General features: G+C 34.6%; 1 protein-coding gene across 1 annotated transcript in view; it reads left to right on the top strand.

The window, feature by feature from the left end:
* The window catches only part of PPIL4 (peptidylprolyl isomerase like 4), a 33,054-nt gene extending 20,805 nt beyond the window's left edge, over positions 1 to 12,249 (top strand). Inside the window, exons 11-13 of the mRNA XM_069488106.1 lie at positions 1,485 to 1,581; positions 6,389 to 6,536; positions 11,824 to 12,249. Of these exons, the coding sequence (XP_069344207.1) occupies positions 1,485 to 1,581; positions 6,389 to 6,536; positions 11,824 to 12,075 (497 nt within the window). The 3' untranslated portion in view covers positions 12,076 to 12,249. The remainder of the gene's footprint in view (positions 1 to 1,484; positions 1,582 to 6,388; positions 6,537 to 11,823) is intronic.
* Positions 12,250 to 12,458: the final 209 nt, after the last annotated feature.

The raw sequence follows: 12,458 nt of genomic DNA, 5'->3' as shown, positions 1-12,458 counted from the left end.
TTGGTTTTTAAGTGAATTTCTTTGTTTTTTTTTTTTTTCCTAAAATGTCACATAGGAGAGAGAAATGCTTTGATTCTGTGTATGCCATCATAAACATAGTTTATTGTTAATTTTGTGAAAACTATATATATTATTGATTAATATTTTAAAAATAAAATGTATATTATATATCATTCACAGTGCTAAGTGTTTTCCCTTATAGTCTAATGATTCTGTCAGTTCTGAAATGTTGGTATTGTTTCCAGTTTATAAATGAAGAGAATGAATTGCAGAGAAGTGAAGTGTCTTACCTAGGACCCTCCCACTAGAGTCAAGGTTTAAATCCAGAACCTTTCACTTTAGTGTTGCCCTTTCTGTTATACCACAACTACCTCATCCATAGTGAAACTCCTAATGGCAGGCCCATGACAAATAATTTTGCAACGATAAATGATGCCTGTTTGTTACTGATATCAGTTATTTTAACTCTTGCAATAGTCTGTTTCATATTTATATGAAAAATTGCCTGCTGGCCATTTTTGTTTCCAGAGTGTTTAGAATTACCAAGTAGATTCATCTTGTCTTTGATATTTACCCCCCTTTTTCATTCTTAGTTCCCTCATCCTTTAAAACCTTGACAATCAAAGAGTATAAAGGATTCATAATCAAAACATCTCTCTGTGTTCCTCCAGTTTGCTTTGCTTGTACATTTAATCTAAGATCCTTCTGTAGGAAGCCCTCCAGAGAGGCAGGTTAGTCAGCAGGCCTGGGACATGGATAGGAACTGAATCCTCATCTGGTAGCAGACTAGGCTTGAGCAGAGAGACTGCATAAATGCTCTTTCTTTCTCGTCCTGCCGCTGTAGGCTAGTCAGGATGTAACAGTAGGTCCTGTTTTCCCAAAGAGATTTTTGGCACTTGGGAGGAATAAAAGTGCCCCGAAGCCAGAATTTCAAGGCAGAGTGTGTGTTTCTCTTTGGTGCTTTCACTAACCCTCTCCTCTCACACCTCTTTAGTGAACTTCTACACATATCCTGCTGTCTCCTGTCTGCTTAGTGCTTTGTTGCGATTTGAAGGCACAGTATCTCTTTTGTCAGATCATTAAAGGTTTTTTAAAGCCTTACTTCTTCCAAACTTGTTAAGTCTTTCAGATCTTAAACTCGGTCCCAAATCCTCAATTTTCCATTGAACTTAATGGACTCAATGGCTCTACTTAAATACTACATTATTTATTTGTGTGTAATTTATTTGAAAGTTTGATGATGTAATATTCACATATTTCATTAGGTGGCAGCATATGGCTACCTCAGTGGAGATCTGATTTCAGTTAAATAGTGGTGGAGATTGAATTACTATGATTCTTTTGTTCCCTTCTCGCCCTTTTTCTATGTCCCAATATGTTACCATTTGTAAATAACTCTTATACCTTCTATGAAATAATTATTGTTTTTGATTAATTAGGTCATTTTTTGTACTAAGCTCTTTTTTTCTTTTCTTAATATACAGGTGGGAAATACACTAAGAGTGATTTCAGGGAGTATGAAAAGGAACAGGATAAACCATCTAATTTGGTTCTGAAAGACAAAGTAAAGCCCAAACAGGAGTATCCTTAAAAAGAATCAGTTAGTCAATATGTATTGACCATGCACTTTGTGTATAGTACTGTGTGATGTGTTACAGAAAGTCACGAAGGCTATAGAAGACAAGGTTCCTAAATCCAGGTTGTTTGTGAAGTAATAACTTAGTTTATCGTTACCTCTTTTCAATAGCGTGTCATTATCTTTTTTCAAGGTCTTACTCTTTTTCATTATACTCTAATGTATGGAGAAAGTTAGTGTTGAAAGAAATAAGTCTAATTCTTTTACCTTCCTACTCTTAGGTTAAATGCTTACCATATTCTCAGTAGATCTTTGGATAAGAATTGTTATTGTTGCTAAGCTAAATCCAGTTTACTAGCTTATTCTTTTATAATATATTTAACTTCCTTATCTGGATAACAAAATCCTGTAGTTCTCTGTTACAAGATTAGATTACTTTTTGCACGGTACATTGTCGTTTCATAAACACATACTGGGCTTCTACTGAATGCAAGAGTTGACTTCTGTGGTATTAAAAGGAAGTCCATTGACTTGACCGTTTAACTCAGATTCTTCCAAGTTTTAGGTTGAGACAAGTAAAAAGCAATGAAACATACTGTTTCTATTATGTCGTTTTAATTTGTTCACTGATTTTTCCTATTATAAATCTATCACTCCACACTTTGCAAAGGTGATTTCTTTTGTGATTATTTCTGGTGAATGGTGTCTTTGTTTCCTAGTTTCTGTTGGTATTTCAGGGCTTTTTTCCTCCATGCTATATAGACATTTCTTTTCCAAGTATTCATCAAAGAAAGATGAAAATCAGATTGAACTGTTGTATATTCATGTTTTAAGATGTGTTGACTGTCTGCAATGCATAAAGTATTGTGAAGTGTCAGAGCTGGATAAAGTCTGAAGGGTACTGACAAAATCAGCATGAGGAGAGGCTTTCACATTCAGACAGACCAAACAAGAGCTGAGATTTGGTCCAAAAAGATCAACTTTAGAGAATGTATGATTGAAAGCTCAAAATCATAAAAGGTATGGATGGAATACACTTGAGATTTATTTACCAAATCTTTGAAATTAAGTTTAGGCTAACCACTAATAACTGCAGCTGGAAGAAGGGGAATGTGTAGGACAAATAAAAGGAAGTACAGGCTGGGCACAGCAGTGGCTCACACCTGTAATCCCAATACCATGGGAGGTTGAGGCACAAGGATTGCTTGAGGCCAAGAGTTCGAGACCAGCCTGGCAATGTAGTGAGACTTTGTCTCTGCAAAAAATATTAAAACAATTAATTGGGCTTGGTGGCATACACATGTAGTCCCAGCTGCTCAGGAGGCTGAGGCAGGAGGATCACTTGAGCCCAGGAGGTCAAGGTTGCAGTGAGCTATATTAGTACTACTGTGCTCCAGCCTGGTCTACAGAGCAAGACTCTGTCTCAGATAAAAGGAAAAAAAGGAAGTATAATTGTAGAGCACAAAGTAGAGGGAGGCATCTTTTTCCCTCTAGATGTAGTTCAGGTTGAAAAGAATGAATACATGGCACGAAAATGTTCTAAATTCAAGAGAGTAGATTACTAAAGATTAAGAAAGGAAACTAGGCATGTTTGAGAAAAAAATTTCTGGTTTAGTACTGTTCAATAGAACTTTCTGCAATGATAGAAATGTACTATATCTCCACTGTCCAGTATGGTTACTCGTATAGCTATCGAGAATGTAAGATGGACTGAGGAATTGAATTTTAAATTTTATTTAATTTCAATTAATTTAAACCACCACATATGCCTATATTGAACAGTATAGCTTCTAGTTTTTTGAAGTTGATGTAGAAGACAGGCATATCTTGGTACAAACCACTGTTAATCATTCTCAAGTGATTAATGGGATTTGGAACAAGAAAGAAGAAATTTATGAGTCTGACCCAGTAGGATAATCTTTATATTCTTGGTAACTGATAAATTTCATTTTAGTGAGGCATTTATAATTTTAGGTAGAATAATAGAGGGACAGCCAGAACACACATTTTTAATTGTAAGGTTCTCTCTCTCTTGTTCATATTATATGTTATTTTGTTACTTATGGCAAGGGGAGAGGGTTTTAGGGGATAGTCTAATGTACAGATAAGTTGTTTTAAGTCAATTAATATAGATTATTAATAAGAAGGAAAATTTCTTTAACATGACCCAGCTAGACCTTGGGGATGAAATTGGAGAATAGTGGTCAGTGAGATCACAAATTTGTGTTTTATTTAAAGGATTTTGGAGGGATTTGACATCTAAAAGTGTTGATTTTAGTGGTGTGGTGAGTAGAACATAATGGATAAGCAAGGAAGGAAGAGATATAACAAGTGTCTTGATGGCATAACACGTAATCAACAAATCCTTTTTTTCTTTTTACTTCAAGATATTAAGGGATGCAGATGTTTTTGTTACATGGGTACCCGTATAATGCGGAGGCCAGGGCTTTCAGTGTACAGCAGATTCTTAGTTAGCATCTGTTACATACCCAGTTTCCTCGGTCCCTCCCCATATGGAGCTTACATTTTATTGTTGGAGTAGGGGGGAAGAACAGACATTAAATAATTACCATTAATTAAAAATGTCTAGAGTATTGCAAAAACGAACATTTGTGGGATGTGGGACTTATAATAGTTGGCAGGCAAGTAACACTAAAAGAAGTGACCTGTGACTCGAATATGGGAGAGAGGAGGGCTGAGGTAGTATGCTGTTTTCTTTAACTGTTATCCATCATTTAAGAAATACAGTTTACATGTTAACCCAGGAGTCACAGTATAGTCATTAACACACGTGCACACACAATTAAACAAAATTTTATAAAATAATATTTTTATTAGGTATCATGCACTCTATTCTATATTTTAAAAATTATGTTTGTGACCTGCTAAATGGATTTTGTATTCCATTGCTGAATTGTGATCATCAGATCAAAAATTCTGCTCTAAAGCAATTTGGACAGAGGGAACAGCATGTGCAGAGCACATATTTAGACCAAATCATATGCAAGGAATATTGAGTTTGTGTCTGAAAAGGAAGATCCAGAAGATAGGCTGGGGCTGGGTGCAGTGGCTCACATCTATAATTCTATCACTTTGGGAAGCCAAGGTGGGAGGTTTGCTTGAGGTCAGGAGTTAGAGACCAGCCTGAGCAAGAACGAGACCCCATCTCTACAAAAAAATAGAAAAACTAGTCAGGCCTGGTGGTGCATGCTGTAGTCCCAGCTACTACATGGAAGGCTGAGGCAGGAGGAGGATCACTCGAGCCCAGGAGTTGGAGGTTGCTGCCGTAAGCTATGATGATGCCACCGTACTCCAGCTTAGCAGCCTGGGTGACAGAGCAAGACCCTGTCTCTAGGAAAAAAAAGGAAATAGTCTGGAAACAATGTGGAATAGTATATTGTCAAGGAGAAAAGCAGTTGGAGATAATGGAATCGTAATAGGATGGTATGGCTGACTAACCCCCTTTAGCCATCTCGTGGGAAGCCAGAAAGGACAGTGTTTTCCTATTTAATCTTCTGTAGAAGTGAGACATCCCTGAGAAAAGCATTGATTGGTGGCACTATGACACGAGACTCTGATCTTAAGGAAAGCGTGTCTGCATTTATTGCAGTCCCACATGCAACTAGAATAGCTCTGCCTGTTGGACTTCCTCATAGCTTGCTTTTTGAAAACCACTCTTCTAGCTCATGCCAGCCTTCCTCAAAATCCATTTTAGAAGTTGAGATTATTTTCAGTGGAGGTTGTAATTGTTTTATATTTTCTCTTATTCTAAGACAGTATATTAGAGAAAATAGTTATCTCTGAATTAAAACATTATAATTTTATAACACGTTTATGTGAAATTTTAAAAAGACTCTCACAGTTCCATCACCTAGACAAATGATACTTTTGATTTTTCCTTTTTCCTTTTAAGCCTTTGTCTTTTGTAAAGTTATAATTGTATGGTATATGCAGTTTTTGCTTCAAGTTTTTTTCACTTTTAATTTTCATACATACCTTTCCAGATTTTCTCATAGCGTTTGTCATTGTTAGTAACTTCCTGTATAATATTATACATGTTGAAGTACTATTAATATAATGTATTTAAATGTATCTTTATTATTAGATATTTTGTTGTTCCTACTTTATGGTATTAAAAATAATCCTATTGTGTATGTCTTTGTTCATTTAACTTATTTAAATTTTTTTTATAAATTCTTATTAGAATGTAAACATGATAACAATAGGATTGAACTAAAGGAAGAGTCATATGAATGTACCTGTTTGTTATCTTATATACTTCTCTGGCATTGAGGTTTATAATATCTTAATTTTTTCATTATTGACAAATGTGTTTCCTTAATTTTTATGCTACTTATATTTTCATTTTTGGATATAGTTTTATTTTCCCCTCTATATTTTTTGCCTACTAGTTGTTAATTGTTCAAGATCAGTGTCCTTTCCATTTTTCCTGACTATGAAAACATCATTTTTATTTTAAAAATGTACTCTATGCTTTTCTTTTTATTTCAGCTTATTATGGGGGTACAAAAGTTTAGGTTATGTATATTGCCCATGCCCCCCCATCCCCCTGAGTCAGAGTTTCAAGCTTGTCCATTCCCCAGACAGTGCGCATCGCACTCATTATGTAGTTATACACCCATCCCCCTCCCCCACCCCCCACATACTCTATGCTTTTGAGATGGTTTTTGCTTTAAAAAGTTACCTTTAGCCTTATGATCTCCTTTTATGACCTCCTTTGTTTACCAGATTCTTCTATTTGATGTCTTATCAGTGTTATTTCTTACATTTGTCCTTAACTAACTGCTGCAGTGCAAAATACGATCTTATACTAGATGAGCAGGCAGAAGACTCAAAATCAAGTCACTCACACACAAGTAAAAAACACAAGAAGAAAACCCGTCACTGCTCTGAAGAAAAAGAAGATGAGGACTACATGCCAATCAAAAATACTAATCAGGTACTTCTTATGTCCAGACCTAGATGTGGAGACATAAACATTTTATCCCTTTATAAATTACATCTTAATGGTGTAATTTAGGAGGTAATGGATAGCTCTGAATTGAGATAGAGATGTTTACAACTTTAGAATGGTTGCACTGGAGTATTGGACTTTAATTTTCAAAAATATATATTACAAATTATAAAACATTGTTTTTGAAGTAACTTAATGTATCTCTGTCATAAACTTCCACATTGTGAAGCAAGAGTGATTTCCATACCTGTGGATACTCATTCCCATCAAAAACAAGTATGATTGTGCTGAAAAGTTCTTCTCATTTATCTGCTTAATTTGTCATCAAATGTTATGTATAGCACTTACAACTCTTGAGGTTTTATGGCATCTAAAACATTTATGCCCTTCCATATTGTATATATGAAATAAAAACACTAATAATTAGCTTGATCATCCTATAAGCTCTCCTGAACAGCACATTTTTAAAAACAATAATAAAAAAATCCCCAAAGAAAATTGATTGTAAAAAGAAGAAATCATTTCCAACCTGCCTTTTGGCGCTCAGTTAAATAAAAAGCAGATTACATCACGGCCCCTTGCTTTTGTTTTACCACAAGGAGACATTTGAGCTAGGACCTGGTGGATCAGAAGGATTTCAGTAGGCTGAGGTGAGAAGGGAGGGACTCAAGATAGTGAGAATGTCAAGCAGAGACAGAAATAGAGAAGTGAGGTATGATAGGCAAAATAAAGGACTTACACTGTCAGTAGAACAAGGTTTGTATTTCTACACTGCTAGTCATTGAAGTGACCTTGACAAGTTACTTAGCTTTCTGAGCCATAGTTTCCTGCTCTGTGAAACTGAGATAATACTTCATAGCCGTATTGTTAGGATTAAGTGGAAAAAAAAAAAAAAATATATATATATATATATGTATATATAAATATGTGCAAACACTTTATGCACTGGCTATTATTGTTACAGCTTTTTAAAAAAAAATGTTACTGTTGTAGTCAAATTACTATGTTTGGAGAGTTACTTGGAATAGTTTCTGTAGTTATGCCATTAACTAGATTCATATTTTAGTTAAATTGTTTTCAGTGTTTGATTGCTTTCAAACTTTTTGTTTTATAGTTTTAAAAACTGTTTCCAAAGTAAAATCTACAAAATGTTACAGAGAATCTAGCTTCCATCCTTGTCCCTTCCTCCTTTCCTTCTTCCCTCTGTAGATAACTATTTTGTATGTTTTATGGTTTATTCTTCATTTAAAAAAATTTTTCATTCCTTCAGTTGTTGCAGAGAAAAAAAAAATTTTTTTTTCAGCAAATAAATATATATATCTTAGTTCCCTATTTCCTAGGTAGCATTCGTTCCTACTTCTTGCTGTAGTCCAGCAGAGGTATAATCTCTCTCTTTTTTCATAGCCGTTTAGCTGTTTAAAGATTGCCATCATTCCTGCCCAACCCCCAGTTTTTAAGTTACATCTTTGTCAATTCCTTTAAATAAAAGTAGTGGTAGCTAACATTTTTTGGTCCTTACAATGTGAGGTTGGTTTCTTTTATCACCTTTTGACAACAAAGAAAGTGAAAACAAAAAAGATAAAGTTATTTGTCCGAAATTTTACACAGCTAATAAGTAATGGAACTGCAGTTTGAACTCAGACTTGAACTCCTGACTACTCTACTGCTGCCCTTCTCACGTGGGATATATTCCAGTCAGTTTTCTTTCCTAAATCCCGTTGTCATTTTAGTAAAATTTGTCCCATAGTGTAATATTCCAATGTGATATAACAGGAACCTCTCCTCCTCCTTAGTTTCTGTACTCTATTACTTTAAGATAACCCCAATCTTTTTTTAATGGTGGCTGTATCACATTTTTGTGAATATTTTGTACGTTTTCCACTAAAAACTCTTAATTCTCCCCTCCCCCATGTGCTGCTTTTAGCTATACCTCCTCCTCATCCTGCACTTATACATGGACTCTTCAATGAATTTAAACGTGAAATAAACATTGGCGCATTTGAGATAATCATAGGTCTAAAGTTCAGAGACTAGCTGGGTTTTAAGTCTGTCTCTCCCCCTCCGCTCCCCACTTTTGTGGCTCTTTTTGGTCCTGTTTAATTACTTAAAACCTTATAGTACAAATATCCTTCTCTTTGACATGGAATAAAAAACATCAAGTTTTGAGGGGAATGCTGTCAGTATTGATATTTTTTTTTTTTTTGAAGAATTTTAAGGCAATCAGAAACTTATGAAACTGTTAACTTCTGAATAATGTCTTAACTTTATTTCTCCCCTCAAAATGTATTAAAGTAAATATTTTTATTTTATACTTTGATTTAATAATACAGCTACATTAATTTTCTTTTCTTTCTAATAAAACTCAGCCATCAGTATTTAAGATTTCAGTAGACCCCAATTTTTTTGTATTCTGATTATTTTCCTTTTGATTTCAATCTTAAAAAGGCAATTATTGAAGGGAAATTTTCGGTACTAGGTTAATTTCAGGTCTAGCTCAAATTTTCCTATTTGTTGGTAATTTGCATGGTGAGTCTGGTTTCCTAAGAATGTTTTAACTTATTTCTTCAAATTCTTTGTTTTTTATTGAGTGACAGCCATACTATTCAATTCGAAAACTTCTCTGCTTAATTTTTCCACCTCATGTCTTAATTCCAAAGATGGTTTTTGTGTTGTTGAGGTTTGGGTTTTACTGGGGTTACAGGAAATGAGTATTCAGCTGGGGGTTGCCTAGCCGAGAAGTATTCGTACTAGTTATCAGTCCTCCACTGGGGTTTTCATAGTGTTTTTATTCTTGTAATTTGGGACTCTATTTTTACTGTCATTTTAATGACTTAATGATTTAGATTTAACTAAGTCTTTGATTCAGTCCCAGAGACCTGAACAAGTATAGCTTTTAGATTAGAATTTTTGACTACTTTACATCAAGTCATTTGCTAGGTTAAGTTGATTGCTTTAAGTTGGCCATTTTGTGTTTTTGGTTTTTTTCTTTCCTTTTTGGCCACACGGTAGTTTAATCATCTGTCTTAAATATATAAAATAATAGAATTTTTTAAAGTCCATACTGGAAAGGACCTAGAGCTTACCTAATTCATTTCCCTCACTTTAAATACGAAGGTAGTGATCCCACAGGTCCTTAGGCCTTTATAGTTTAGTCGGAGAGCTAGACCTTAACATTTATTTTGATTCAGTCAGGTGTTGGGTTTTTTTTCATTCTGTACCCTCCCTTTTCAGTTTTGTATGTCGTTACTGATCAGTTAAATACTTATCTCCAAAAACCTTCCCTGATAAATCTAACCTCAAGAGTACTTCTTGTTTGACATATCTCCTAAATGGCAAAGACTGTTTGAACCCAGATGTGCCTGACTTCAAAGCTTATTATAGCTTTGAAAATTACTCCAAGTAGGAGTGATTTTAAAGTTTCAGTCCAATTCAGATTTTCATCTTCCTCAATTTTTTCAAAGAATTAAGTATTATATAACCTTTTATTTCTTTTATTTGATATATTTTTAATCTTTTTTTGTGATGTCATTTGGAAATACATCTCTCTTTTATTGTAAATACTCAAAGCATTTAAGTGCCTATTTATAAAATAATGTGCTGAGGATTATATGGAGTTATTTAATACATTGGCTGATAGTCTCTGCATTTTACATTTATTGTCTCAACCAATACAGAAATAAGTACTAGGTGTACAGACATAATAGTATGTAGATATTTATATTTTGTGTAGTTACAGGAAGTATAAAAAATTCTTTTATCTAGGAATGTTATTTTGCTAGAAAGTAAATGGTAAAAGATTTTTCTACTTCATGAACTCTTATACTATGACAAGAACTATTGGGATTGTGTGGAAAATCATGATTCAGTTTATAATATTATATTCCACAAACACTGTGATTCTAACTGTCATTTTGGATCTATTTTCAAATACTGCCAACTCTATGCCAGGTGTAAGGTATGGTTATCTAGACAATTAACCATTTGCTTAAAACCCAGTTCTTAACCATGAGTATCCATCACTCTGGATTTTAAGCTTTGACATTTATGTCTGCAATAATAATGTCTCTGTGGTGATCGAGTTGGGACCCTTAAGAGTTCAGTCCTTATAATTTTGCTTTTCCTTTGGGCAACCTTTTGAGAAAGTTGAATTTTACAAACTCTCTCTTAAAAGTGCGTTGACTCTGGTCTCTTAAGATTTCAGCCATGTGCTGAGATACTTGTTTTAATTAGGGATAGGGCATAGCCCTCTTCTTTATGGGAAAATTATTACTGCTATTTAATTATTAAGAATAGAATTAAAGGTACCTCTTTGTTGTCTTTGAGGCAATGAATTATTCCAGTGTTTCTTAACTGATTTTTAAGAAATATGTAAATAATAATTTCAACAAAAACATACCAGCCTAATCTAAACATAGAAAATTTATTTGAAGATCTGGAGAGAGGCTGTTATAAAATATAATAAAACACTTTAAAAATTAATCACTCAGATGAAAGTATACAGTATTCCATTTAAGACTGGTTGACTTGTCTAAGCCCTCTTCCTGCTATGTTATTTAAATGATGTCTTCTTTGGGGAGTCTTATGGGAATGGTAGTAGTTTCATTTCATTGCAGATCAATGGTGGGACCACATTTTGGGGGAGCAGAGGAACAGGAGGTGGAAATCTGACTATACATAACCAAAATTTTTGGTATTGTAACATTGCTCTAAAGACTTGTTCTAATTTCAGCGTTGAGTAGCTCGGACTACAGGCTCATGCGACCATGCCCAGCTGTTTTTGCTTTGTAATTTATTTTATTTTTAAAATTTAATTAATTAATTAGAGATAGGGTCTCACTCTGTTGCTCAGGCTGGAGTGCAGTGGCACAATCATAGCTCACTGCAGCCTTGAACTCCTGGGCTCAGGCGATCCTCCTGTGTCAGCCTCCTGAGTAGCTGGGACTACAGTTGCTCACCACCATGCCTGGCTAATTGTTCTTATTTTTATTTTTTGTAGAGGCAGGGTCTTGCTATGTTGTCCAGGCTGGTCTTGAACTCCAGGCTTCAAGTGGTCCTCCTGCCTTGGCCTCCCAAATTGCTGGGATTACAGTTGTGAGCTACTGCACACAGCCTGCTTTGTAATTTATAAGATTATTAGCATTAGTGGTAGTGTTCAAATCTGAGCTGTTACAACAGCTTGCTGATGGTAGACTCTTTAAAGTTTCATTAAGTGGCAGTGCCCACAAAATGATTATTTTGCTGATTCATTTGTAACTCTCCATTCTTTTGACAGGATATCTACAGGGAAATGGGGTTTGGTCACTATGAGGAAGAAGAAAGCTGTTGGGAGAAACAAAAGAGTGAAAAGAGAGACCGGCCTCAGAACCGAAGTCGTAGCCGATCTCGAGAACGGGATGGCCATTATAGTAATAGTCACAAATCCAAATACCAAACAGATCCTTATGAAAGAGAAAGGAGTAAAAAACGAGACCGAAGCAGAAGTCCAAAGAAATCCAAAGATAAAGAAAAATCTAAGTACAGATGAAAGATAAGAGGCAGAAATGAGTGGCTAACATACTCACCCTTGTCTGACTTAGAGTACCAGGAAAGCAGGTGTTCAGATTTTGTGTCAAAACAGTTAAAGGCTCTGCTTGTTATTTTTCTCATACTAGGATCATGGCCCTTTTAGGTTAATACTGATTATATAGGGCACTGAAAGATAAAGAACATTTTCTTTATATACATTTTTCACACTAATTTTATTGTTATACATAAATGGTAGTCTTCATTTTTAAGTCACATTTTCACTCTTTTTTTTAGTGAAGTATTTCATACTACAAAAAAATATATAAACATGTATATATAAGGTACAAAGAATAATAAATGTAAATATCTGTGTACCCATCAGCCAGTTTAAGAAATAGACTA

The sequence above is a fragment of the Eulemur rufifrons genome, chromosome 15 (assembly GCF_041146395.1).
Source record: "Eulemur rufifrons isolate Redbay chromosome 15, OSU_ERuf_1, whole genome shotgun sequence".
Taxonomy (NCBI): Eukaryota; Metazoa; Chordata; class Mammalia; order Primates; family Lemuridae; genus Eulemur; species Eulemur rufifrons.
Note: the sequence above shows the minus strand (reverse complement) of the source record. Positions and strands in the feature narration are given on the sequence as shown.